General features: G+C 44.0%; 1 protein-coding gene across 1 annotated transcript in view; it reads right to left on the bottom strand.

The window, feature by feature from the left end:
- Positions 1–22,317, bottom strand: part of LOC311329251 (uncharacterized protein) — a gene marked incomplete at both ends in the record, with an annotated part of 63,194 nt that extends 40,877 nt beyond the window's left edge. Inside the window, 5 exons of the mRNA XM_084463124.1 lie at positions 1,076–1,141; positions 1,595–1,638; positions 19,349–19,400; positions 21,608–21,766; positions 22,138–22,317. Of these exons, the coding sequence (XP_084319250.1) occupies positions 1,076–1,141; positions 1,595–1,638; positions 19,349–19,400; positions 21,608–21,766; positions 22,138–22,317 (501 nt within the window). The remainder of the gene's footprint in view (positions 1–1,075; positions 1,142–1,594; positions 1,639–19,348; positions 19,401–21,607; positions 21,767–22,137) is intronic.
- Positions 22,318–27,860: the final 5,543 nt, after the last annotated feature.

Below are 27,860 nucleotides of genomic sequence, written 5' to 3'. Positions count from 1 at the left end.
ACAAGGCCATCTCTCATCACATAAGGTAGAGCTGGAGGTGTCTTTGTGATGGCAGGTTCAGGTAGCTCCTCCTTGAGATAAACAGCACTTCCAAGGTATAATGTGTGTGTGCGATTACTGAAGGTGAAACTTTCAAAAGTACCCGTTTGAAGACATGTCCAACAAATTGCTTGAAGACACCACATATGTGATAAAGAATCACAATGTCTTCAAAATAAACTAGTTTGTGACATCAAAAAGGAGACACTGCATTTAATTTACATACAGCCACGTTGCCAGTGAAATACAACTCCTATGTATGGGAGAATTTTGCGTGTGTTCATAACAGTGTTCCCCAGAGCCCACTGGTCTCATGTGCTATAGTTGTCCTGAAACAGAGCATTGGAGCCAGTTAGAAGTCAGGTTCTGGAGTCTGGTCCACTCCCACACCACTGAGGGAAAGTTGTGAGTATTGTGAGTATTTTTTATGGAAAACACTATGTGCTACTTTAATTTGTATGAATGGTGCTATATAAAGAAAATTACATTGACATGAAATAAATGACACAGTATTCAGTTGGACATGACTCACAGCTGAACCCCTTGGCTTAGTTCACAGACCCTGCAAGCTGGAAACACAGCCAGGCCAGAGCACACTGACAGAGGCAGAGAGATTGAAAGAGGGAAAGAAACAAAGGGAGAGTTAATTCAACCTTTTTGTATAATTTTCCCCTTTATAAGAATCTACAGTCAACGTTCACTTGAAATGAGGTGAGATCACGTACAAAAATAAAGAGAAAAATGTGATAGAAATCATAGCATACAGCAAAGCAAAATGAGGAAGAAGGAATGATGGATAGATATACACGTTATCACCCTAATCAATAACTATTATCCGGGGATGAGGGACCATAACTGGTACCTGATCTATATCCTGTCAGTGGGTGCTGTTCCCATCCATAGCAGGGGTTAGGGTCGCAGCCTACGGTGCAAAGTACACACAGAGAATGGACTGTGAAATCTCCGAACACAGCCTATGCATACGCTGTTTGAGGCTAAAGTGAAGTGTTTCAGATTGGTTGTGTCTGTTGCTGACCATTCCTGCGTTCTTGGTAAGCTGCTGGAGGGGCAGGCCCTGTGTCCATCTCTCCTTGTTCTCAGTCTGTACAGCACAGCAGTTGCAGATAATCACCACAGCGGGAGCTATAGCCTGGGAGCAGGGGGGAGAGAGAGTAGGGTGGCAGAAGATCATTATTGCAGACAGGATGTCAAAGTGTGTGTATGTGTGCTCTAACCTGTCCATGCAGTGTGTCAGAAATAGACCTCTGGCATTGAGGCTGTGATGGGACAGTCTGGGGCCGGGGCTGTGCTGGTACAGTCCGGGGCCAGGGGTGTTCTGGGACGGGCCGGGGGCGGGGCTGGGCTGGAACAGTCCGGAGCCAGGGGTGGGCTGGGACAGTCCGGGGCTGGGGGTGGGGGTGTGTGATGCTGGTCCAGCTGGTGGGCAGAGCTGAGCGCCTATCAGGATGTCTTGAAGAAAGAAAGAAAGAAAGAAAGAAAGAAAGAAAGAAAGAAAGAAAGAAAGAAAGAAAGAAAGAAAGAGTGGCACCCTTACGTCTTTGTTGAGTGGCACCCTGAGGACCTGAGGAAGCTGATCAGCTGAGGTAGAGAGACAGGAGAGACACATGGACTGGCTACATAAAAGTGGGAAAGGATACATTGTTGGCACCTAACAGGATAGGGATAACTGGAGACAAAGATAGGAGGCCCATCTGTGGACGACCCGATGATGATGAAGAATAGCATAGCACAGAGAGGTTGCAGTATGTGATAAAGAAAAGAGTGTCCTTTTTTGCATTTTGTTTTATATGACCTTTTATGTGTTGCACTTTGTCTTGATGCTTTTAATGTCTCATGTAAAGCACTTTGAATTGTCTTGTTGCTGAAATGTGCTAGACAAATAAACTTGCCTTGCCTTGCCTAGCAATGCCTCAGCATCACACACTGTGTATTCTAACCCAATAGCTCATGTAGACCTCCCGTAGAGTGTGCACACTGCATCATAATCTGCTAAGTAGGTCTTCACTATGTCCATAACTGAGAAGAGAGACATAAGTTAAGGTTGGAATATCATCACCTGCTGCATAGAACATATTGTCCATTACTTCCGGGAGAGAGAGGTCTTGAGTAGTGTAGTTCAGAGGGTCTAACCTGCTGTAGGGACCAGCTTGTTGACCTCCTCTATCCTGTCAAATTACATCATCACTCCTCCACTGTGGAGAGAACATGGATGTTAGCAGGGATGTCCTCTGTGAGTCTCCCTAATACACAGACACCCTTCAAAAGGGGAAGTCAATACAATTTCCAGTTACCTGGTTACAGCATGAAGTGTTGTGGGCAAGATTATCTGCTCATATTCATCCAAAAGCTTGAGCTCATTGGACGGCGCTTCACAGTGCAGATGGACAATGACCTGAAGCATACTGTGAAAGCAACCAAATAGTTTTTCAAGGCAAATACATGGAATGTTCTGCAATGGCCAAGTCAATCACCTGACCTGAATACTATTGAGCATGCATTTCACTTGCTGAACACAAAACTGAAGGGAAACTGGCCAAATAACAAGCAGTACCTGAAGACAGTTGCAGTACAGGCCTGCCATAGCATCACCAGGGACAAAACCAGGCATCTGGTGATGTCTATGGGTTCCAGGAAGTACCTCTGCCAGGAGAGGCTCCTCGACCACTGACCAGCAATGATCTCTAACATGTCATCCACTATGCCATGTGATCAGTAGTTGTTCCTTTGATCAACCTTGGAATCAGAGAAAGAGGAAATTATTTGAAATTTGTTAAACTACAGATGTTTGCAAGTCATATTTTAATGAGAATGTACTTCCAGCTTGGTAAAATAGTCACATCCCAGAAGCAGAGCCAGACTAAGTAGGTAGTTGGGATAACTGGTGTGATGGGCAGACTCATGAGCCAGTAGAGGTGTGTTATGATAATATATATTCAACAGAGATGAAGAGATGTCACAGTAGGAAGATAACATAGTGACTTGTTGGAAATATAATTATGAAACAGAAGGTTATGTACAACTATAGCCACAAGAGGGAGGTAGAGGGCTTTTTTGTCTCTTGTGACTTTTTCCTGGATTTGTGATTCCCTGGAAACCACTCCAATACCCAAGTCCTCTGGGGTTAGTGGGTATAAAAGGCTATGATTGTGTTGATAATTGATCCATATCAGCATAAGGACCATCCTAGTTCCTGTTCCAGCCTGGTACTGTAGGTACAGTAGGTGATAGGTTTACTTGTGCTAGCCTGGTAGGTAGGTGGTAGATTTACCTGTGCCAGCCTGGTAGGTAGGTGGTATGTTTACCTGTGCTAGCCTGGTAGGTAGGTGGTAGGTTTACCTGTGCCAGCCTGGTAGGTAGGTGCTTGGTTTACCTGTGCTAGCCTGGTAGGTAGGTGATAGGCTACAAGGCTAATGGCACTCATGACCCCTTCCAGGACAAGCCAGGACCCAACGTGATGGTATCTTCCTCAATTCCTGTCTTGATAGGTAATAGAAAATCAATGGTGAATCTGCTAAGTAACAGGAAACACTCAACCGGCTCTACAAATGTATCAAATTTAGTATCTATTCCTCGTCAGCCACAAACTATCACAGAGAAATGTGCAGATAATACCCTCAGCACACTAAACTTAGCTTTATTAAATGTCAGATCTTTAACAGGAAAGACATTTTTAATCAATGATTTTATCACCAACCACAATCTTGATCTTATGTTTTTAACTGAAACTTGGCTAGACCACGGTAACAGTGCAGCTGTTCTTATTGAGTCAACTCCTCCCAACTTCAGCTTTATGAGCGAGGCTAGAGTGCATAAGAAAGGAGGTGGAGTAGCCATCTTGTTTAATGACTCCCTCCAATGTAAGCAGATGTGTTATGGAAATTTTGGTTCCTTTGAATATGTGGCTCTTCAGTTGAATTCCTCTTCCCGAGCGTTATTTCTAAACATCTACAGGCCACCCAAATACTATCCAAACTTCTTTGATGACTTTGCTGAACTGTTGTCTACTGTCTGCATTGACTTTGACTGTGTGGTTATTGTTGGTGATTTTAACATCCATGTTGACAACCCTCAGGGCAGAGGGACAAAAGAGCTAGGTTGTGTCCTTGATAACTATGGACTGACTCAGCATGTGACGGAGCCCACACACAACAAGGGGCACACTCTGGACTTAATCATCACCAAAGGTCTGAATATTTCTAAGGTTCAGGTGTCTGATGTTGCGCTTTCTGATCATTCCTGTGTTTTCTTTGAGAGTACTATCTCCATGCACACAAATTCTCAATCAGAGGTTATCTCAAAACGGCACATCACTGAAAACACCAGTGAGATATTTACTCAGGCTTTCTCGTCCACACCTGCCCTCTATATGGCCTCAGTCAACGAGCTTGTAGATAATTTCAATGTTAAAATTACAAACATTATTGACGCTGTTGCACCCACTAAGGTGAAGGTGGTCTCTGGTAAGAGAAGATCTCCATGGAGAAACGCCATGCTGGTCAGAATAGAAAAGAGAGAGTGTCGAAAATCTGAACGCAGATGGCGAAAAATAAATCTCCATGTTCATTATGACATCTATAAAGAGAGACTTCGCATTTATAATATGGAGCTGAGAAATGCACGACAGACCTTCTTTTCTGACATCATCACCAAAAACCATAACAATGCGCGTGCTTTGTTTGCCACTGTTGATAGGCTGACAAACCCTCCTGTGTCAGTAGCCTCTGAACTTCTATCCACCAGGGCCTGCAATGAATTTGCCTCATTCTTCACTGACAAAATTCAGAAAATTAGACAAGCAGTTAGTGCCTCCATTCCAGGTACAGGACATGTGTCGTCACAGTGTCCACTTAAAATCAATAATTGTACCATGAACCAATTTAATCCGATCAACCATAAAACCCTGGGGGACACTATACAATATCTGAAATCCTCCACCTGTTGCCTTGATGTTCTACCTACAGACTTCTTCAAAACTGTATCCAACTGCATGGCCTCTGATTTACTACAAATTGTAAACACATCTCTTCTTTCAGGTGTGTTCCCACATACCCTGAAAACTGCAGTCATCAAGCCACTCTTAAAAAAGAATAATCTAGACAGCTCACAAATGAACAATTATAGGCCCATATCAAACCTCCCATTTCTAAGCAAAATAATTGAAAAGGTTGTTTTCCAACAACTGAATAACTTCCTGGCACTAAGTAATGGCTTTGATGTCTTCCAGTCAGGATTTCGACCACATCACAGCACCGAGACTGCTCTAATTAAGGTATTTAATGACATCCATTTAAACACAGATAATGGCAAAATCTCAGTCTTAGTATTACTGGATCTCAGCGCTGCGTTCGACACGGTAGACCACAACATACTACTAGGCCGACTGGAAAATTGGTTGGGAATTTCTGGTACAGTGTTAGATTGGTTTGAATCCTACTTAAAGGACAGGGATTATTTTGTGTCTATAGGCAATTACAAATCTGAGCTGACAAAAATGACCTGTGGAGTTCCCCAAGGCTCCATCCTGGGGCCTCTTCTGTTCAACATTTACATGCTCCCACTAACACAAATTATGGAAAACAACAAAATATGTTACAATAGCTATGCAGATGACACACAAATTTATATCACTATATCACCAGGAGACTATAATCCCATACAAGCGCTGAGTAAGTGCATTCAACAAATCAATGATTGGATGTGCCAGAACTTTCTCCAACTAAACAAAAATAAAACTGAAGTAATTGTCTTTGGAGCCAAAGAAGAACGATTAAAAGTCAGTGCTCAACTTCAATCAGTAATGCTAAAAACCACAAACGAAGCCAGAAATCTTGGTGTAGTCATGGACTCAGACCTGAATTTCAACAGCCACATTAAGTCAATTACAAAGTCAGCCTACTATCACCTGAAGAATATATCAAGGATCAAAGGATTTATGTCCCAGAAGGATTTGGAAAAACTTGTCCATGCGTTTATCTTCAGTAGACTCGACTACTGTAACGGCATGTATACAGGTCTCTCTAAAAAATCGATCAGACAGCTGCAGCTGATTCAGAACGCTGCTGCTCGAGTCCTCACTAAGACTAAGAAAGTGGAGCATATCACACCAGTACTAAGGTCTTTACACTGGCTTCCTGTCTGTCAAAGAATTGACTTTAAAATACTGCTGTTGGTTTATAAAGCACTGAATGGTCTAGGGCCAAAATATATCTCTGATCTGCTCATATGCTATGAACCATCCAGACCCCTCAGGTCGTCTGGCACAGGTCTGCTTTCTGTCCCCAGAGTTAAAACAAAACATGGAGAAGCAGCATTCAGTTTTTATGCTCCACATATCTGGAACAAACTTCCAGAAAACTGCAGGTCTGCTGCAACTCTTGGTTCTTTTAAAACAAGCCTGAAGACTTTTCTTTTTGCCACTGCTTTCTAAGAGGAGCTATGTTTATCAGTATACTGCACTGTAACTTTTATTCCTGTATTCTATTTGTCCTGCTTTTTGTTTAAATGTCTATAATGACTTGCTTTTTGTTTTAATGCTTTTAATTTGTCCTGCCTTTTGTTTTAAATGTCTATTATGTCTTGCTTTTTGTTTTAATGCTTTTAATGTCTCATGTAAAGCACCTTGAATTGCCCTGTGGCTGAAATGTGCTATATAAATAAACTTGCCTTGCCTTGATAGAGTTCCCTGTGCTAGCCTGGTAAGTAGGTGGTATGTTTACCTGTGCTTATGTTTACCTGTGCTAGCCTGGTAGGTAGGTGCTAGGTTTACCTGTGCCAGTCTGATAGGTAGGTGCTAGGTTTACCTATGCCAGCCTGGTAGGTAGGTGCTAGGTTTACTTGTGCTAGCCTGGTAGGTAGGTGCTAGGTTTACTTGTGCTAGCCTGGTAGGTAGGTGCTAGGTTTACCTGTGCTAGCATGGTAGGTAGGTGGTATGTTTACCTGTGCTAGCCTGGTAGGTAGGTGGTATGTTTACCTGTGCTAGCCTGGTAGGTAGGTGCTAGGTTTACCTGTGCTAGCCTAGGTTTACCTGTGCTAGCCTGGTAGGTAGGTGCTAGGTTTACCTGTGCTAGCCTGGTATTGGGTGCTAGGTTTACCTGTGCTAGCCTGGTAGGTAGGTGGTAGGTTTACCTGTGCTAGCCTGGTAGGTAGGTGCTTGGTTTACCTGTGCTAGCCTGGTAGGTAGGTGCTAGGTTTACCTGTGCTAGCCTGGTATTGGGTGCTAGGTTTACCTGTGCTAGCCTGGTAGGTAGGTGCTAGGTTTACCTGTGCTAGACTGGTAGGTAGGTGCTAGGTTTACCTGTGCTAGCCTAGGTTTACCTGTGCTAGCCTGGTAGGTAGGTGCTAGGTTTACCTGTGCTAGCCTGGTAGGTAGGTGCTAGGTTTACCTGTGCTAGCCTGGTAGGTAGGTGGTAGATTTACCTGTGCTAGCCTGGTAGGTAGATGGTAGGTTTACCTGTGCTAGCCTGGTAGGTAGGTGCTAGGTTTACCTGTGCTAGCCTGGTAGGTAGGTGGTAGGTTTACCTGTGCTAGCCTGGTAGGTAGGTGGTATGTTTACCTGTGCTAGCCTGGTAGGTAGGTGCTAGATTTACCTGTGCCAGCCTGGTAGGTAGGTGCTAGGTTTACCTGTGATAGCCTGGTAGGTAGGTGGTAGGTTTACCTGTGCTAGCCTGGTAGGTAGGTGGTAGGTTTACCTGTGCTAGCCTGGTAGGTAGGTGGTAGGTTTACCTGTGCTAGCCTGGTAGGTAGGTGGTAGGTTTACCTGTGCTAGTCTGGTAGGTAGGTGGTAGGTTTACCTGTGCTATTCTGGTAGGTAGGTGGTAGGTGGTGCCCGCTGCTGTCAGGCAGACTGGTCTGATGTGGTGGTTGAAGTTTCCAGCTGACCAGAGTTGTAGCAGAGTGACAGGGTTGTTGGTGTCACTGTTGTAGCTGTGATGATGGGTGACCTGGGAGACCATTCAGGACAGCTTGTTTGGGTCGAGGCTCTGCTTAGTCTGCTGGCCCAGGTGAACTATCAAACTGGACGTACTGATGCTGAAAATGGAGACACACACACATGACACAGCTGGCCGACACTTCATGCACTCTAAGAGGTTAGGGTTAGGGCTAGACAATGTAGGTTGGCATAAAATAATACATATTTATTTTTAAATGGATGGAAAGATGTTGCCCATGCCTAAATCTTTGTCTATTTAGCATGTCTGTTCTCACCCACTGAGGTCCCATCACCAAACATGTGAAGCCTCAGATACAATAATAAAATGGGTGCAGACAATTAATGAGATAGATAGCTAGATAGATAGATAGATAGATAGATAGATAGATTGATAGATTGATAGATAGATAGATAGATAGATAGATAGATAGATAGATAGATAGATAGATAGATAGATAGATAGATACAGACAGACAGACAGACAGACAGACAGATACAGATAGACGGATACAGATAGGTAAAAAATTAGAACTCTTAGTGTTGTGATCAGACAGTACAACCAACATGTCACCTCAGTGTAGTGATAGACAGAGCTATGAACAGCTGCTCCTTGATTAGAAAAAGGTTATCATCTGCCCTCTGAAACATTCAGGACAGGCTAGCAAGATGCAGCAATAAGTCAGCTTGTAGATAAACAGTTGCTACAAATCTGTTGTGATAGTAATTTAACTGATCTAGTCAAAAGGATTTACCAAGATTCGCTCAAAAGGTTAAGTCTGGTTTATTGTGAAAAACATACGAGCGCAAGGACTTCCTGAACAACGAGTGGTTAGTCAGCGAAGTGCCCGTTTGGTCTTCTGCTGTGGCTTATATGCAGTCAAAACACAGGTAAGGTCTTTCCAGGATGTGATTGGCTACTGCATTGTACATCATATGAAATGGCAGGCGTGGCCAAGAGTACAGACATGTGACATGAGAAAAAGGGCGGCAATTGGGGACAAAGGATGGTTATTCTATTGTAGACAGATGGCCTTCTGGAAGCCATTTTGTATGTTAGCACAGCTATGTGAATATTTGGGGGAGGTGATGAATTACAAAAGGAGTGAGAGGACAAAGGTTTAAGGTGTTTGGATGTAAATTCCTGGGTGTTTGGATGTAAATTCCTGGGTGTTTGGATGTAAATTCCTGAACAATCCCCCATTTGTGCCTGAACAGGTACACAAAAATAAAATATAAAATCCAAACACAAAGTTTAAACATTCAGCTATGCTATACATGTGGAAAGGAAATAATCTCTCCACTAGGTGAAAAAAAAAAAAAAGATTATTTTCTTTCCACGTGCAAAATCACGCACCAAAACCCCTTGTTTCAGAAATTTGACAGGAAACAAGGTAAAAAAGATGACATGATTATACTATTTATAGTCTAAGAGTGGACAACCATTCACCAAAAAACCTTGATTTAAAGTTTGAACAAGGCAAAAAGATAAATGGTTACCAGTGTAAGAAGGGCAAAAAACCTCTTGGTCAATTTAGAGGAAAAACCCAAACTTATTTATCAACTCATGTTTCAACCATTGTAACTCTTGTAAACAAATATGATATTTTTCAAGATAATTTCAAAGTTCATTCACTCTTGTTGTGAATAATCGCATGTAATTTCCTCTGGATCATAGCTTCCATGTTTGCGTCTCTGAATGTTTAATGTAGGTTCCAGTGTGTGCGGTTAGAGGTGCAGTCATTGCTGTTGAGATTTTCCACGTTGTCATACCACAACCACGAGAAGGAGGTGACCGGCTAGGTCAGTCTCCGATTGCTCATCAGAGGAGAGGAGAGTGTGGCGGTGACTGTCAAGGTCACTCTCCGATTGCTCATCAGAGGAGAGGACAGTGTGGCGGTGACTGTCAAGGTCACTCTCCGATTGCTCATCAGAGGAGAGGACAGTGTGGCGGTGACTGTCACGGTCCTTGAGATCTCTGGTTCGGCTGCATGGACCGTCCTCTCAGCTACTTTTGACAGATATTCCACACAGGCCAGAATGTCCTGGTGCTGATTGTTCCATCTTTGACGGGTAGGTTCCTCCCGCAACATCTACTTCTCTTCCATGTTTTCTGGCCTGTTCTCAGGCTGCTCATCTGCTCCTGGTAGTCTGTCTTCCCATTGGGCAGGTCTGCATAGAGCGGTCAGCCAGCGAGCTCTCGGAAGGTGAGGAGGGAGTCCCTGTCCTGGTCCAGCAGGGTGAAGGTGCGCAGCCAGGGCGCCAGCAGCACGTACAGGCTCTTGAACTGAACCCGGTCCACACGGTACTGCTCCACGTAGGGCCGGCCCGGGTCGTGCTGCTGGAGGGCCACCTCGGCGCTCCCGCTCCCCCAGTACAGGCTGATGAAGTGCTCCGTCTGTGGATCCACAGATGAGAGAGACAAACAGAGACAAAACAGAAGAGAAAAAAGGAGAGTCCTCTGGTCTGGTTTCCCTGTTTCCCTCTTTGGTCAGGAACGGTTATCAGCAGTCTGTTGGGAGATACTCAGAAACATGGTTAAGTGCAAGCTCCTGCTTTGGGGAAAAATGTTGTTATTCAGTCAGGAAAACTTAAACAGGGTGTCTGTTCAAGTGTCATTAGAGCCAGTCTGCAGTAGCCTACAGTGACATCAGGGGCAGTGTTAGAATGACTTTAACACGCCCAGTCCCCAGTCATGATCAAGGCAATTGGATTTGGCTCTAGAATTTCTCTTGCGATTTTATGAAATACAATAAAATAAACACATTCTTGTCTCAACAAAATAACCCCCCCCTAAGGGTAGAAACAAATTTCCTGAAGTCAGGATAAAACAGAGGTGGGGGAAAAAAAAATGCATCACTCAAATAAAATGACACTAAAATGAACTGGCTTCATTTACAATTAAGAAAACATCAATTATCAATTAATCAAAAAATCCATCAAAGCTTAATTTGTATAGCTAAAAATTGTATATCTAAAAACTTCCCTCTTCTGCATTTGAGGACAGAGTATTGGGCCCGCTTCGGACAAAAATGGTCTCTTCCCTATGTCATACTTATCTGTCGCTCACAGTGAGTTGGTGACATGGCGTTGGTCCTGCATCTCACGAACCACAGATCGCCCATCTGTAGAGAAACAGGCCGGTAACCCCCATCTCCACCTCCGGTCCTGTGTCGTCTCCTGGTTCGGCACTCACCCATCACTCCCGGAACGACAGTTGTCTGTAAAACACTCAGAAAAACACTCAGCCCCGATGAATGTGCCTCAAACTATAAACATGAGATATTTAACATAAACATTAAAAATATATAATTGGGTTAGGAGATGCTGTATTCAGGTTAAGACACTGGCAAACATTATCTATCCCCCCCACTATCATGTACAAACCTTACGTCCTCAGCTACATCTGTCTCGTCCTGTTTATTTACCTTAAAAAAATAAGTCTATATTGGCTAGTTAAAATCTACCTTGTGGGTTGTTCAAGGGAACCCCAGCAGGTGGCGCCGAATCCCAGGTTGCAGGATTCTCCCTTTCAATTTGCCTGCGGTAACTGCGACAGTTCCTGATCCAGTGACCAGTTTTACCACAGTGAAAACACACGTCAGTTCTGTCTCCGTTTTCGTTTCCCTCCCTCGGTTTCATTCTGTAGTCTATTCTGTTTCTATACCTACGATTCTTGTTTGTGTGACGACTAGTACTGTGGTCGTTGTTGGTTGGGAGCAGACGGAAAAACAGAGTTGGGAGGCGGGGCAGCAGCTGCGGGTGAACCAGTCATAGTTTGGGAAGGATGTGTGAGCTCTGAGTGCCGAGTCGGCGTGATAGAGTTCAAAACGGAATGACTAGGAGGGGGGAGGGACTCTGAATATTCCTCTCTCTGATTAACTTCGTCAGCTACGCTTCTTTTTGACTTGAAAAAACACTCGTGTGCGAGTATTTCCCACTTCCTGAATGCATTCCAATCTATCGCATTTCCAGGCTCCCTTCCTAACCTAGTCATCTCAAACGCCTGTAACTGAGCCCTAACAGTCGCTAACTCACTAATATTGAGTGTACCGGACAGGGGGAAATCAGAATGCTTCGCCCAGATCAAATACTGTACACAAGCATCATCCCAAAACCTTTGCGCAACAATCTTAGCTGGCCCAGACAGCGAACTAGTATTGGTATTCATAATTAACACAATACCCTACAGCCTATAATTCAAAACTAACGGTGAAAAGAAAAGTATAGTTAAACACAGGCGGGAAATAAACAAAGGAATACAATTTCGAAAGAAACAAAGACACATTAAACCGCTAAATAACTCACCCAGTCAACTGGTCCTTTGTTCTCTGGCTCGATGGCGGATCACCGGGAGAGCGGAGTGGTGTTTTCCTGCGTCTCCCAGACAACCAGCTAGCCTACTGGAAATCTAGCAGTTACGAATTTAACAGTCTAAACAGTGTACAAAATACTTACAATACTTTACCTGGATCCATGGCGCGCTTAACAAACAATACAAGGCAAGAGCCGAGGCTCAAACAGTAAACAACAAACTAACAACCCCGTGCACATACAAGACAGAGCCGAAACTCCAACAGTAAAACAGCAGACTAACACGGGGACGCAAAACAAAGAACGACCAAAGATGACGAAAAGAGGACGAACACACGACTTAACACACGACAAGCATGCCTGGCTGCACCAGCCACTTAGTCAAAGCTAAACTTAGTTTAGGTTGACTAAACCACCCGGGATCAAAGGGACAAACGCTTCTACCAGAAACGCGGGTCGGACTAACATACCAAAACCACTCCCTGTAGCTACCTTCGTTGAGAAAACAACGGCTCTGCGGTTTTAATTCCACCCGCGATCGGCCAAAGGGAAACCTGTTCTGTGCCAACTCTTTGGCGTATTAACTCAAAAAACCCGTTCTAAGCTGCAACCGATAAACAACCTGAATTGTACATCAACTACAGGGGAACAAATTCACGAGACCAAAACTCACACTTCTTCTGAACTGTTTATACCCTCGTAACGAAACAAGGACGAAATCAAAGGACAATACAATATATAAATATATCTATTGCTGTTCACAACTTCCTTAGATAGTTACTTACTAAATACGTACTAAATACCCACGCCGGGGTTTCTGTTTTCAACAATCCAGACCAACACAATCTGAACCAAAACCATGGCAAATAACAAGCATAAAAGGATTCGTTTTTCAACGTACCGTGAGTTTAGCCGAGTGGAACCAACGGCGGACTTCTCCGAACCAGTGCGCATAGACGCAGAGAGAAGTTCCAGAGCGGCTACCGCTCCGCACGTCTGCGTCCTTTGGTTCCACTCCAGGCGAACCCCACGGCAGTAGATCCCGTCCCGAGTCGCCAACTGTGATAGTAATTTAACTGATCTAGTCAAAAGGATTTACCAAGATTCGCTCAAAAGATTAAGTCTGGTTTATTGTGAAAAACATACGAGCGCAAGGACTTCCTGAACAACGAGTGGTTAGTCAGCAAAGTGCCCGTTTGGTCTTCTGCTGTGGCTTATATGCAGTCAAAACACAGGTAAGGTCTTTCCAGGATGTGATTGGCTACTGCATTGTACATCATATGAAATGGCAGGCGTGGCCAAGAGTACAGACATGTGACATGAGAAAAAGGGCGGCAATTGGGGACAAAGGATGGTTATTCTATTGTAGACAGATGGCCTTCTGGAAGCCATTTTGTATGTTAGCACAGCTATGTGAATATTTGGGGGAGGTGATGAATTACAAAAGGAGTGAGAGGACAAAGGTTTAAGGTGTTTGGATGTAAATTCCTGGGTGTTTGGATGTAAATTCCTGGGTGTTTGGATGTAAATTCCTGAACACTGTACAATATGTCCCACAGAATGTGTATAGCCATTTGTCCAGTGGGCATCTTTTCACCTCGGTCAATGTTGGCAAGACTGCAGGGCTTCAATGGCTCCATGCTGTGAGTCAGGTTCTTCTGCAGGGCTTCAATGGCTCCATGCTGTGAGTCAGGTTCTTCTGCAGGGCTTCAATGGTTCCATGCTGTGAGTCAGGTTCTTCTGTAGGGCTTCAATGGATCCATGCTGTGAGTCAGGTTCTTCTGCAGGGCTTCAATGGCTCCATGCTGTGAGTCAGGTTCTTCTGCAGGGCTTCAATGGCTCCATGCTGTGACATCCACCTTGTGTCCTTTACTTCCTTTAAATGTTACAATAGACTCATTATTTAATAATGAATAAACAGGAAATACCAACTGTAAGGTATTATGCATCAGGCTACTGTACATCATACCTTTATTTTCAAATCACAGACATGCAAGGTGGCAGCTGCTGACTTAAGTCTAATTTGCCCTATTCCTGAAGTACTGTCTGATAATTGCTTGGCAACACCATTTAAACATTCTGTTTAAATGAGAAAATAAATGTCAAACAGGAAATTCATATATGATATATTTCTTGCGAAGAAGCACACTCACATGGAGAGTAAAATCATCCTACCTGCATTGCTGCTTGTACTGCTCTTCTTGTGCGTGCCCGTAGGTATACAATTCAGCAGCAAGCTAAACTCCATTCAAATGAATATTGGTGTTTTATTGGACCACACTCTCATAGACAATATGAATCAGAGTGAAACTAACAAAATTAACAAAGAGTACTGTAAAATAAATATTAACATACTGTAGAAACTCCTTACAACCCAGATAGTTTCAGGAAGGCTATTGTTAACAAGGAATACAAATATGCTAATAATTAGCTAATATCCAAAAATACAGATCAAATAGTTCAAAGTTATGCGCAAAACAAATACTCACAGATGATGCTGTCAAAGGAATAAACAGAAGAAATACTGCAGCATATTATTTCTGTGTAAACATTCACACGTGGCTGAAGAACTAAGATGGCGGACTTCCTGTCAAAGTGCATGTAAAACTGGTACAAAATTAAGAGGCCCTTCATTGTCAAAATAAAAGTACCAGAAAGGAGCCACTAATCTAATTCAATAAACCTGAGAGAATAACACTGCTGCTCCGTCTGTCTGAAGTCAATAGAGTTTCTAATCCTAAATGTTTCCTGTGAAAGACATCTCTGATAGCAGTAGCAACAGTGTCATCCTTCCCATCACTCACTGGAAACATGTCCAAGAACTGGTTATACACCTTTTTTATTGGCTATATACCTGCCCCTCTTAGTTTATGTATCTGAAAAAAACCAAACAATGTGGGGCTCATGGATACCTGACAAGTTCAGCTGTCTACTCAGTGACACTATGTACTCAACCTCAAGGCTGATGGCTGAGGATGGAAGTACCTCTGCCAGGAGAGGCTCCTCGACCACTGACCACTAATGATCTCTAACATGTCATCCACATGTCTGGGGCCCCCTGCTGGAGCTGCTGCCTCCGCGACCCGACCCTGGATAAGCGGATGAAGATGATGATGATGATGTCATCCACTATTCCATGTGATCAGCAGTTGTTCCTTTCATCAACCTTGGAATCAGAGAAGGAAGCAATTATTTGTAAGTTGTTAAACTACAGTTCTGCTGTGAAGCAGAGTAATGTTTGTAAGTCATATTTTTATGAGAATTTACCTTCAGCTTGTAAAATAGTCACATCCCAGAAGCAGAGCCAGACTAAGTAGGTATTTGGGATAACTGGTGTGATGGGCAGACTCATGAGCCAGTAGAGGTGTGTTATGATAATATATATTCAACAAAGATGAAGAGAGGTCACAGTAGGAACATAAGTAGTGACTTGTTGGAAATTGGTTAGCATAGCCACAAGAGGGAGGTAGAGGCCTTTTTTCAATCAATCAATCAAAGCTTTATTTGTATAGCGCATTTCATACCCAGAGGCAACACAATGTGCTTTATAGAGAACAAGGGAGGTGGGCATACGACCCACTCTCTACATATTCCAGAGGGAAGCAAAAAAACAGTAATCACCCGGGGGCCAGATAAGTGAGCTGTAAAAAATATTCCCTGACCCCTCTCAACAAGGTGATCGAGCAAGCTCCAGGAGTATGTTTGTCTACCGTCTAAGAACATTTATAAAGCAATACATTACATTAAATTACATTTCAGAGTAAGAGAGGCTAAAAAAGCATCATAGCTTTTGGCAAATACTGGTGTGTGTTTGCTATGGCCCAGGCCTAAAGCCGGAAGTGGGCTGGTGTATGTCTGTGTGTACGTGTGTGTGTGTTAACTAAATGCTACGACATCCACAACAGACACAGGGGTACTTATCGGACTCCGGGAGGTCTGCTGGTGACAGTGGGGCATCCACTGGACCTGGTTAGAAGATAGGAGGGAGAGAGAGAGGCACTAGGGAGAGGGAAGGCAGAACAGGGTTAGTAGCACACAGAGCCATAAAAGCAACAAAGATATTAAAACAGGCAACCTGGAGCAAGCTCCTGGAATATATTTGTCTAACGACTAAGAACATTTATAGAGCAATAAATTACATTAAATTAAATTTTCAGAGCAAGAAAGGCTAAGAGCATCAGGTCCAGTGTACGTGTGTGTGTGTGTTAACTAAATACTACGACATCCACAGCTGACACGGGGGTATCTATCGGACTCAGGGTGGTCTGTGGACGACAGCGGGGCATCCAGCGTGACAAGGGGTCCCAATCGGAGCATGACTCGTATGATGGGGATCGTGGCTCGTGTGGGAGGTTTGGTCCTGGTAGGGAGCCTAATGCAAACCCAGTTGATCGTGGCTCACATGGCTCACATGGCTCAGTGGTGGTTGTAATAGAACACCTCAGCGGAAGCAGGAAGAGCCATCCCATGGGACATTCATTTGGAAAACAATATGTACGGTCGTCCGGTAGTCAATGATAGCGATAAACAAATAATTTCTTGATCCCGTTTGAATTGTGCCATGACCATCACACATGTTTGTCATTTTAGAACATAATTTTGCAAGTCAAGAAAGTCGCAGTTTGTCATAATACTATAAAGCAGTTATTCCAGAACAATTTTAAAATATTAAAAGAGGTGAAAATCACTTTTAGTCTGGCCATGTTTAGAGCTGCAGGAATGCGAAAGGAGAGTTAGTCAGTTCTGTTAGTGCTGGCATGTGAGATTGGCTTCACAAGCTTTTGGTGAGTGTTGTTTTGGCTAGCTAATATTAACTAACTTGCGAGTTAACCAAGATTAGTAAAGTATATGTTTTAAATTGACAAACACTATATGTGATGGTCATGGCACAATTCAATCGGGATCAAGAAATTATTTTTCTCACACCGTTCACTACCATTCACGAGTCCGCCTACAGGTGGGAGATCGAACAGCTGCTATCCTGTTGCAGCCAAAACAACAAATCTGGAGCTCAACTCTCTCAAAACAATGGAGATGATTGTAGACTTCAGGAAGAATCCAGCCCCCCTCTGCCCTATCACACTGAATGACACCCAAGTGATCACTGTTGACTCCTTCCACTTCCTGGGCACCACCATCTCCCAGGACTTCAAGTGGGAGCTGTACATCAGCTCCCTCGCCCAAAACAAATCAGAGGATTAATGGTAGCTGTCAGTGCCTAAACCAGCTACACTGATGATTCCTGTAACGTTAGCTATTTTGCTGCAATTGGTTCAACTTTTGTTTCTGGACAAAGGTAAGGGATAAAAAGATTTGAGTGAAAGGATGAACGTGTGGAGGTTTGGGGTATAGTCCCATAAAGTCATCCCCACCGGGGCCTTGAACCCCCGTCTCCCAGGTGGGAGTCCTATGCTCTGACCACTACTCTACTTGTGCAGCGGAGATCGGTGGGTTGGTTTTGGTGTCCTTCTTCCAGTCCCCAGTGTGGGTTGGGGTTAGAATAAGGGTTGGGGTTGGGACAGGATCTGACCTATAAGGCAAGGGGTAAAGATTGGAGTGAAAAGATGAACGTGTGGAGGTTTGGGGTATAGTCCCATAAAGTCATTCCCACCTGGTCTTCAACCCCAGTCTCCCGGGTGGGAGTCCTATGCTTTCACCGCTAGTCTACTTGTGCAGTGGAGATCGGCAGGTTGATTTTGGTGTCCTTCTTTATTTTGGTGTGCTGGGACTACTGCCTCTTGTGGTGCCAACAGAGAAGTGCAGATCAACATTGACCGGAGGGAGGGAGGGAGTGATAACCGGACAAACGCTATTCTAGGTGTGCTGGCTTACGGCCATGCACAAAAAAACACTGCCTCTTGTGGTAGGTGCGCTGGCTTACAGCCATGCACAAAAAACACTGCCTCTTATGGTAGCAACATAGAACTGCAGGTCAACAACCCGAGGGAGGCTATCTTTGGTGTGTCGCCACGCACAAAAACGGCTTGTCATAGTAGTTGATGGAATAACAGCATCACCCAGCCTTTTCAGGTAGGGTAGAAAAGTCACCTTACCCATGCAGACAGTAGTGTAATTTAAGTCATTTAATTTAATCCCATGGTATAATTCACACAAGTACACAACAATGTCAGCTACAGATGCCTTTATTAGAACAAGCATGGAAAGCAAATAGCCATGCATTTTTCACATCAGCTGTTATCAAAAATATTCGAGCTCAAGACAATTTCTTTGCATGTAATTCAACACGGCACCCCCCCCCCCTCCCCCCAGTAAACAGATGTTTTATTTCAGTAAAATTGTTACTGTTAGTCCTAGCTTAGTAACAGACATCCTCCTGTTTATCATCTTAAAGTAGGTGACTCCTCTCCTTTCCTCATCCATTGCAACTTTACTACAAACTACTTTTTACAACAACATTATACAAAAGCGATTCTGGTCTGAATGACCACAGACAACATGGTCACCCAGAGGAGGTTCATACAGCAACACAGAGGTTCACAAGACAGAGAATTAAAACACACTAAAAACAAAAACAGATGTGCCATCATCATCATCATCATCGCTAGAGATAACAAGGTTGTCGTTGGAGACATCTCCAACGGTTGAGGAGGAGAAAAAGGGAAAAAGTTTGGAGCAGACAGATCTAGGGTCGTCTGTGGAGAGAGTTTAATTTGTTCATTCACTCATTCGTTGTTCGGTCACCCAGTCACTCATTCATTCTCTCTAAATGACCATGAGGGAGGAAAGTCATTTTGACAGAAGGTGAGAAAAGAGAGATGGAGGGGCTGAGAAGAGAGGAGTGAGGCAGAAGGCTTGGTTCTGGTATCTCCTCCTGCCCTTCTGTCCATCTCTGAAGAGACCAGCTCAATAGAAGAAATACACTGGAAGAGAGAGAGAGAGAGATAGAGAGAAAGAAGGCCACAACATCAATAGTTTAGAGCAATTCTTCAGTCAAATAGCTTTAAATGTCCTGGATTGAGTAGCATTTGAGTGAAACACTTATTTTTACACTGCCTATGAGTTAGAATGTAGAGCTACGATACTTACAGAAGACCACGCCAACACATATAACACCTATGACTGCCATCATAATCATCATCTGAAAAACAAAACAGTTGGTTATTCTGAACGCTCTCATTCTAATTACACATTCTGTATATGCACTATACACATACATACAAACACACACACACACCTCAAACTGCTGAACCTCCGTTCCTGTACTGCACATAGATTTACTAAAGTAACTCAAAACCGCCACCGCTGCAGGTAGAGGAGATGGGGGAGTGAGCAGGTGTGGGAGCACAGGGAGGGAGGGACGATATACCAGACTGAGAGAGAGGAGCCATGATGGAGGGATGATATACCAGACTGAGAGAGAGGAGCCATGATGGAGGGATGATATACCAGACTGAGAGAGGAGCCATGATGGAGGGATGATATACCAGACTGAGAGAGAGGAGCCATGATGGAGGGATGATATACCAGACTGAGAGAGAGGAGCCATGATGGAGGGATGATATACCAGACTGAGAGAGGAGCCATGATGGAGGGATGATATACCAGACTGAGAGAGGAGCCATGATGGAGGGATGATATACCAGACTGAGAGAGGAGCCATGATGGAGGGATGATATACCAGACTGAGAGAGGAGCCATGATGGAGGGATGATATACCAGACTGAGAGAGAGGAGCCATGATGGAGGGATGATATACCAGACTGAGAGAGAGGAGCCATGATGGAGGGATGATATACCAGACTGAGAGAGGAGCCATGATGGAGGGATGATATACCAGACTGAGAGAGCAGCCATGATGGAGGGATGATATACCAGACTGAGAGAGAGGAGCCATGATGGAGGGATGATATACCAGACTAAGAGAGAGGAGCCATGATGGAGGGATGATGGGATGATGTCAGAGATGGGGTAAAAAATGAAATGATGATGGGGGCGGGGCCGGATGACAGGGATTAGAGCTGAACTAGGGGTTAGAGAGAGGGGGGAGAGAGAGGAGGCCTATGTCAAAGACATAGCATGTCTGTCAGTGGTTGTGTGAGAGTGAAAAATAGAGTGGTCAAGTGTGTGTGTGTGTGTGTGTGTGTGTGTGTGTCTGAAGGAGAGAGATGGAAGGAGAGAGTATAAAAGAGAGAGTATGTGAGTATGTATGAAAGAGAGAGAGTATGATAGTATGGGTGGATGATTAGTAGGGGGTTACACTACAAGCCACAGCTGGGAATTTAATCCCAAACCCTCTCTAATCCAGATTGGGATTTCTAACCCGCCCCTCCCCCTACAGACCCACCTCATTGGACGGGCAACAGCCCAGCCATCTGTGCCCAGAGAGAAAGAGAGAGAGAGAGAGAGAGAGAGAGAGAGAGAGAGAGAGAGAGAGGGATAGGGATAGGGGGGTGGTGAACAGGTTAGGTTTTATAAATTAACGTTATGACAGAGATGGATTGGCATTTGAATGGGAAATCTAATATGATAAGTGAATTTGCAGGAGAAATGAGCATCTAGAGACCTGGTGGTGATGGGGTTAGGGTTAGGGTTAGGGTTAGGGGCAGCCGGGCAGTCACAAAAACACACAAGATGATTGACTGACTCCATATAGATGGGCCCAAGTCTGAGAGTTCTTAGAATCATAGAAGGGAGCTCATTTGCTCCAAATGACCAGTCATAGTGAAGGCAGGCCAGCGCCTTATCAAGATATGCAGTTGATGTATGATCCTCATGGTGACTTTCACTACACACGCCTCAGCAAAATACTGTAGACCTGTTCTAATGATTTACAGCTTGACCTGCATGAAGGTTATCTAGCAAATTATTTCTATTAAGAACTCCCAAGCTCATTTGTATGGGTGATTGGGTCCTTCTCCGAGAAACTATTATGTCTTCTTCACAATAGCACAGAGGGTCAGGGGTTGGATGTACGTGTAAGAACATTTGTCACACACGTACACGCTCTCTCTCTCTGTCTCTCTCTCTCTCACTCTCACACACATACAGACACACTCTCTCTCTCTCGATCTCTCTCTCTCTCTCTGTCTCACTCTCACACACACACACAGACACTCTCTCTCTCTCTCTCTCTCTCTCTCTCTCTGTCTCCCTCTCACTCTCTCACACACACAGACACTCTTTCTCTCTCTTTCTAACAAACACATACACATGCATACACACACTCTCTTTTTCTCTCTTTCTAACAAACACATACACACACACACACACACACACACACTCTCTTTATCTCTCTTTCTAACAAACACACACACACACACACACTAATGTGACACCTACACACACCTTGCAGTTCTTCCACCAGTACTTGTTCTTGAGCTTGGCAGCGCTGCTCTCGAACTGCGAGGCGCCGGCCTGGAGAGCGTCTGCCCGGTCGTCCAGCTCCGACAGCCTCTGGTCCCTCTCCAGCACCTTGTCCACGTTCACGCGCATGATGTCCACCACCTGCAGGGGGCGACAGCGGTCAGGTGCCCCCCATGGGGAAGGCTCTATAGCTGCCGTCCATGGGTGGTAGGTGGTTATGCTGAATGACCTGACCATTGAAAAACTGACAGAGGAGGAGGAGGAGGAGAAAGAGGAGGAGGAGAAGGAATAGAAACGTTCCATCTAAATATTGATGTCACAGTCAGCCAAGATGGCCGGAGAAAGAGACAGAGAGCGAGAGCTTTCCTCAATACAAATGTCCCTGACCTTCCTTCTCCTTCCTTAACACTATATCCTTTCATCTCCTCCTCCTTTTTTCCCATCACCCGTTCTTCCCCTTTCATCCTCTATCTTCTACACACACACACACACACACACGTGCCGGGACTTACCTCGTCCACCTGTGCCTGGGTTTGCTGTAGTCTGCGGTTGCTGGTGAGGTTAGGGGCCGGGGCAGGGGGGCCCCCCTCTCCCTCTGCGGCCCCTGGTGCCCCCGGGGTAGATGCTGCTGGGGTAGACCTAAGTGTGTGTGTGTGTGTGGTGGGAGGGGAAGGGAAGGAGGGTAGTGACATCAAGCCGACTAATGTTTACAATTGAACCGGTGAGTGACTGCTTTATTCTCTGATAGATATATTAATAATAATATAATTGAGTTTCTTCACGATGATGAAAGGAACCTGCACCTTCAAAATAAACACAAAATACACAATTTAATAAGGGAGTAAAGGGACTTCTGGGATATGACATGAGCCATACGAGACAACTAGAGAGCTAGTATCCTCCACTGTTGGCCTCTTTGAACATGCACACAGATAATAAAATAAAAATAATGTACAGATCAAACAATCATAAACAAACATATCAAATGGATAGCAAATATAATAATCTTACTATAATCTGTGGATTATAAATCTGTCGTAGACTACCATATATGGTCATGGATAAAATCCACATAATTATGTCTCTGGAAAATCAAAAACCAAGCCAGAGGTCTGGACACCGTGCTGTGTGCCCATGACTCAGACCAAACTACCACTGTGTTTCAGCCTGGATCAGACAGGCTGCCTTTTCTACTAACAAAATGGAGAGAGATTAGTGGGTTTGACAAAGATGGATAGGTTGCCCTGGACGATAAATAAGCAAGATGAATGTCTAGACGAACAGACTATTGAAATCAGAATATATGCTTTTACTATTTGGCCTATATATATAGTTTGTTTTTAAGACTGGTGAATGAGTCATAGTGAAGGAGTCAGTGTTGATTGTGAGACTTTGAAATGTTTATCACAGACTACAAATGCTGCTTATTGCTAGTATTACAATAACATTCAATCGCTTCAAGTTAAATACTGGCATAGGCTATACAACATAAACAGTGGTCTAAACTATATACCAGTATCTTACATCAGCAAAACAAGCAACATATCTAAATGACAAAAAGTATAAGGGCACCATTGTAAATATGAAAAATTAAGCAAATTAAGAATGGAAAATTCCATATACTCACATCTCAGCGGCCTCTTTCAATCAGAGATAAAAGAGAGTATCGGGGGAGAGGTTGTGAGAGGGAGAGACACAGAGAGAGAGAGACAGAGAGGGAGAGACAGAGAGAGAAGGAGGGAGGGGCACCAGAGGGGAGAAAAGAGAGCTGACCGTGAAAGCAGTCCAGTTAAATAATTCGTAAATCTACGGTTTTTCTCTCTTTCTCCCGCTTTTAGGCTACTCATAACAAAAACAGTAAACAGTAAACAACTGCGTCAAAGCTGGTGGGACGCTACGACGCCCTGCTTTGATGCACGAGCCTGCACGGTGTGCCGCTGCAGTGACCAGTGACGGTCCCGCCTGGATGTGTGTGTGTGTGTGTGTGTGTGTGTGGGGGGGGGGGGTGTCCAAAACTTCCATTTCCAGATTGTTCCTTTAATTGCGGAATGAAATAAATACTGTAGTGCAAACGGCTTATTTCTCTCAGGAAAAAGCAGTGAAGTAGGCTGATGAGAATAGAATTATACTCTAGCCTGTCTTTTTATTTTCTGATCTAGCCTATGATGAAATCTGTGACAGATTAACTCTCTCTCTCTCATACACACACGCATGCACGCACACACACATGCACGCACACACACACGCATGCACACACGCACATGCACGCACCACTACCCTGCACGGCCCTGCTGATGTCGTTGTCCCTGGGGACCTGGGGAGGAGAGCAGCACTGTGGTGGGCCTAACCCTAACCCTAACCCTAACCCTGGACTGGAAAAACTCCGATTAAAGCCAACTCATCCCCCCTCTGTAGCCTCCTCTCACACTCAGCTTAATATAGTAGCTCATATATTATAATGGATGTTGAGTGGGATATGCAGGTGTGTTTGTTTATGTCTATTTGTGTGTGTGTACTGTATGTGTGTGTGTGTGTGTGTGTGTGTGTGTGTGTGAGAGAGAGAGAGAGAGAGAGAGAGAGAGAGAGAGAGAGAGAGAGAGAGAGAGAGCAGGTGCATGTATATAGTGAGTGTGAGTGTGTGTGTGTGTGTGTGTGTGTGTGTGTGTGTGTGTGTGAGAGAGAGAGAGAGCAGGTGCATGTATATAGTGAGTGTGTGTGTGTGTGTGTGTGTGTGTGTGAGAGAGAGAGAGAGAGAGAGAGGGAGAGAGAGAGAGCAGGTGCATGTATATAGTGAGTGTGTGTGTGTGTGTGTGTGAGAGAGAGAGAGAGAGAGAGAGAGAGAGAGAGAGCAGGTGCATGTATATAGTGAGTGTGTGTGTGTGTGTGTGTGTGTGTGTGTGTGAGAGAGAGAGAGAGAGAGAGAGAGAGAGAGAGAGAGAGAGAGAGAGAGAGAGAGAGAGAGAGAGAGAGAGAGAGAGAGAGCAGTGCCCAAACAGCAGTATATGAATATAGCTGATACAGTATGTGTTGAACTGAAAGTGCTGCAACTAGTTTCCCCAATGGGCTTTTCTGCTGCTTTGGTGTTCTCTCATTGATTTGTTTTGTGGCCGTTTAGTTCTGGGAAGAGACTGAACGGAAGGCAAATTAGAAAACCGTTAGAGAGTACAGAAAGACAGAGAGAGTGTGTGTGAGAGAGTGTGTGTGTGTGTGTGTGTGTGAGAGAGAGAGTGTGTGTGTGTGAGAGAGAGAGAGAGAGAGAGAGACAGAGAGAGGGAGAGAGAGACAGAGAGAGAGAGAGAGAGAGAAAGGGAGGGAGAGAGGGAGAGAGAGGGAGAGACACTGGAAGTCCAGTAACAGAAACTCACTGTGATAAAACTCCTCAGCCCACAGACTCTTTCAATACATTTTATTCTGGATGTCATTTCATGTCTCGTTCCCCTCAGAGACCCGGAAGTAGTTTTACAGTCAGATACAGTTCACAGACCCATGACCTCTAACCCTAATAAACTTTATCTATCATTCATCCCTCGTATAGCATGGTCTGGCCGCCTGGAGTATCCGGCCTACATTCCAGTCTCAGATACAAGCCACTGGACACGAGAGAGAGCAGGAGTCCTCTGTGCGCCCCTCATGAACCAGAAGCCAATTTGACCGTTTTGAACAATTGTTTATGTTTGCTCAGTTTGAATGCCCGGCACTAGAAGGACAATTCTAATTTTAGCGAGGCAAAAAGATTGCTTTATTGCACTCATAAGTCTAAAACCCCGCTCCTTTTTCTCAGCCAATATTTTATATTTGAGACTAGATACACAGTATGTTAAACCTTAACATCTCACACCATGGTTGGCGTGGTACTCACATTTGTATTTCAAGAGACTTTATGTACATTTAATCATGTTTTCCAGTTTCTTGCTGAGCCTGGACTGTACACATTGCAATTGCATGAAGAAGAGTTGTTATTCATTGTTGTTGGCTATGTTGCTAAAGTTATTTTTCTTTCATTTTTTAAAACTTTTTTAGCTGTGTTTCTTTGCTGCTTCTGTACATTTGGTGTTTACCATTCTCAGTGGCTAAGATGAGAGGAGCGACAGGAAGATTAAGCGGACATTCGTGTTTTATCGTAGGAAAGTTGTGTGGTTTGGAATCTCTCAAGATGCCGAACAAGTCAACTTTGAAACAGCTCTTTCAGCGCTTACGGACAGACTAACAGGCACAGCACTCACACTCACAGTACATGCACTACTGCAGTATGAGCAGACTGGCTGGTGTATTCATTCATATACTCCCCTCCCACAGACCCTCCTGTTATCCAGTGTATGTTTACCTGTACATGTCATTTACATCCATTAACAGCCATAGTGTAAGCTCTGCATATGCTTGCTTTTGTATACAGCGTTGCTGTTGATTATATCGTTTCTGAGCAATTGTATATGTGAGGTTTTACAAACTGTACATAAAGAGCCAAATACCTTTACAGTAAAATATGCTTTCAATCCAAGCACGACTAAACTAAAATAATAAAAAAATACTCTATGATCTGTTGTCAGGACAGCTCCTCTACTGTGAGCATCTTCAAGGGCACCCAGTTTGTCCAACATTCACACTAAACTGCAGATCTATATGTATAACACAGAATTTGTTAACATTATAGACCTAGCCCTTTCCAGCAAGCTAACCTGCTCTGTGTCCCCAGCACAGCTGTAGTTACTGCACCGTGAACCGAAATAATGATCTGGATGAACAGAGTACAGCTCAGGTGGTTCATCTTGCTGTAGTGTGAAGATGCGTCTGTATCTGTGCTTTGCCCTAGTTGTGTCCAGAAGACACATAACACAGGCCTACTGTTCTCTATACAACACAGCCTGTGCTGTGGTTTGGGTGCCCTTGAACATCTCTTAGTGTGGTCAGAGTTGCCCACTAATTGTGTGTTTTATCATCCTGAACAGGACACTATCAATTCCACATCTTTATCCCTCTTTCCCCTTGTCTTAAGTACATTTCTCTTTGCTTTCAAACCTGGTTGACTTCCATTTCAGAAGTGCACTAAGCTTAGGCGGTTTACATTAGGTACAAACAGTAGTTCATTTGCTTGAAAAATGATTTTCCCTAGTGTTATGATTGAGAAAACCTAAATGATTGCTGTACAATGAAACATCTGTGTTTAGTGTGTGGTTTAGTGTGTTCCTTCAGAGGAGGTGGGTTAGGATGGTGTTTGAGAGGAGGTGGGTTAGGATGGTGTTTGAGAGGAGGTGGGTTAGTGTGTTCCTTCAGAGGAGGTGGGTTAGGATGGTGTTTGAGAGGAGGTGGGTTAGGATGGTGTTTGAGAGGAGGTGGGTTAGTGTGTTCCTTCAGAGGAGGTGGGTTAGGATGGTGTTTGAGAGGAGGTGGGTTAGGATGGTGTTTGAGAGGAGGTGGGTTAGGATGGTGTTTGAGAGGAGGTGGGTTAGGATGGTGTTTCAGAGGAGGTGGGTTAGGATGGTGTTTCAGAGGAGGTGGGTTAGGATGGTGTTTCAGAGGAGGTGGGTTAGGATGGTGTTTCTGTACATGGTTTGGGCCTGAGATGATGTGCATAACAGTACACATTTTGACAGGGGAAAGCTAACATGATTTAGCCTCTCAACTCAAAACACCAAAGCATAATAATATCTTAGAAATTTTCATAAATAGTTTTATCTGCATTAAATTTGGTCTCTAAAAATTAACTTGTAATTGAAAGCACATAGTTATACCATAACGTGTATGTCAGATGTGAAATAAATCCTATGCATCAAGACAGGTTGAACTCAACTACTGTGTCTCAACATTTTGACCATCATGTTCACAAATTGAAGAGTGTGCAAAGTATATATTTGCTAATTGTGCACTTGTTGGCATCCACCATTTTGACCAGTTCTAGAGCCTTGTCTGAGGATTAATAAGGCATCATCATCTAACAAAAACTGTGTGTGCAAATCATTTTGGCTGAACCCTGCAATAAAAAGCAAGATCAGTGTGCAAAACAAATGAAAAAGTACACAATTTCATTTTTCATAACTTGTTTTGTAATATGTCAATAGCACTTAAAGGCCTTTAAAAGTGCCATTTTGTTGTAACCTCATCCTACGTGTAGTGACAAGCCCCAACCACTAGAGGGCAGTGATGACACATGAACCGTTTCACTCTGGTGGAGAGAGTCTGCTGGTCTTGCATGATTTAGCACAAATGTAAACAGAACGTTTCAGAAGATGGTTTGTGG

Source organism: Borostomias antarcticus (genome assembly GCF_949987555.1).
Source record: "Borostomias antarcticus genome assembly, contig: scaffold_132, whole genome shotgun sequence".
In the NCBI taxonomy this organism is placed as follows: Eukaryota; Metazoa; Chordata; class Actinopteri; order Stomiiformes; family Stomiidae; genus Borostomias; species Borostomias antarcticus.
This window is presented reverse-complemented; position numbering and strand designations above follow the sequence as displayed.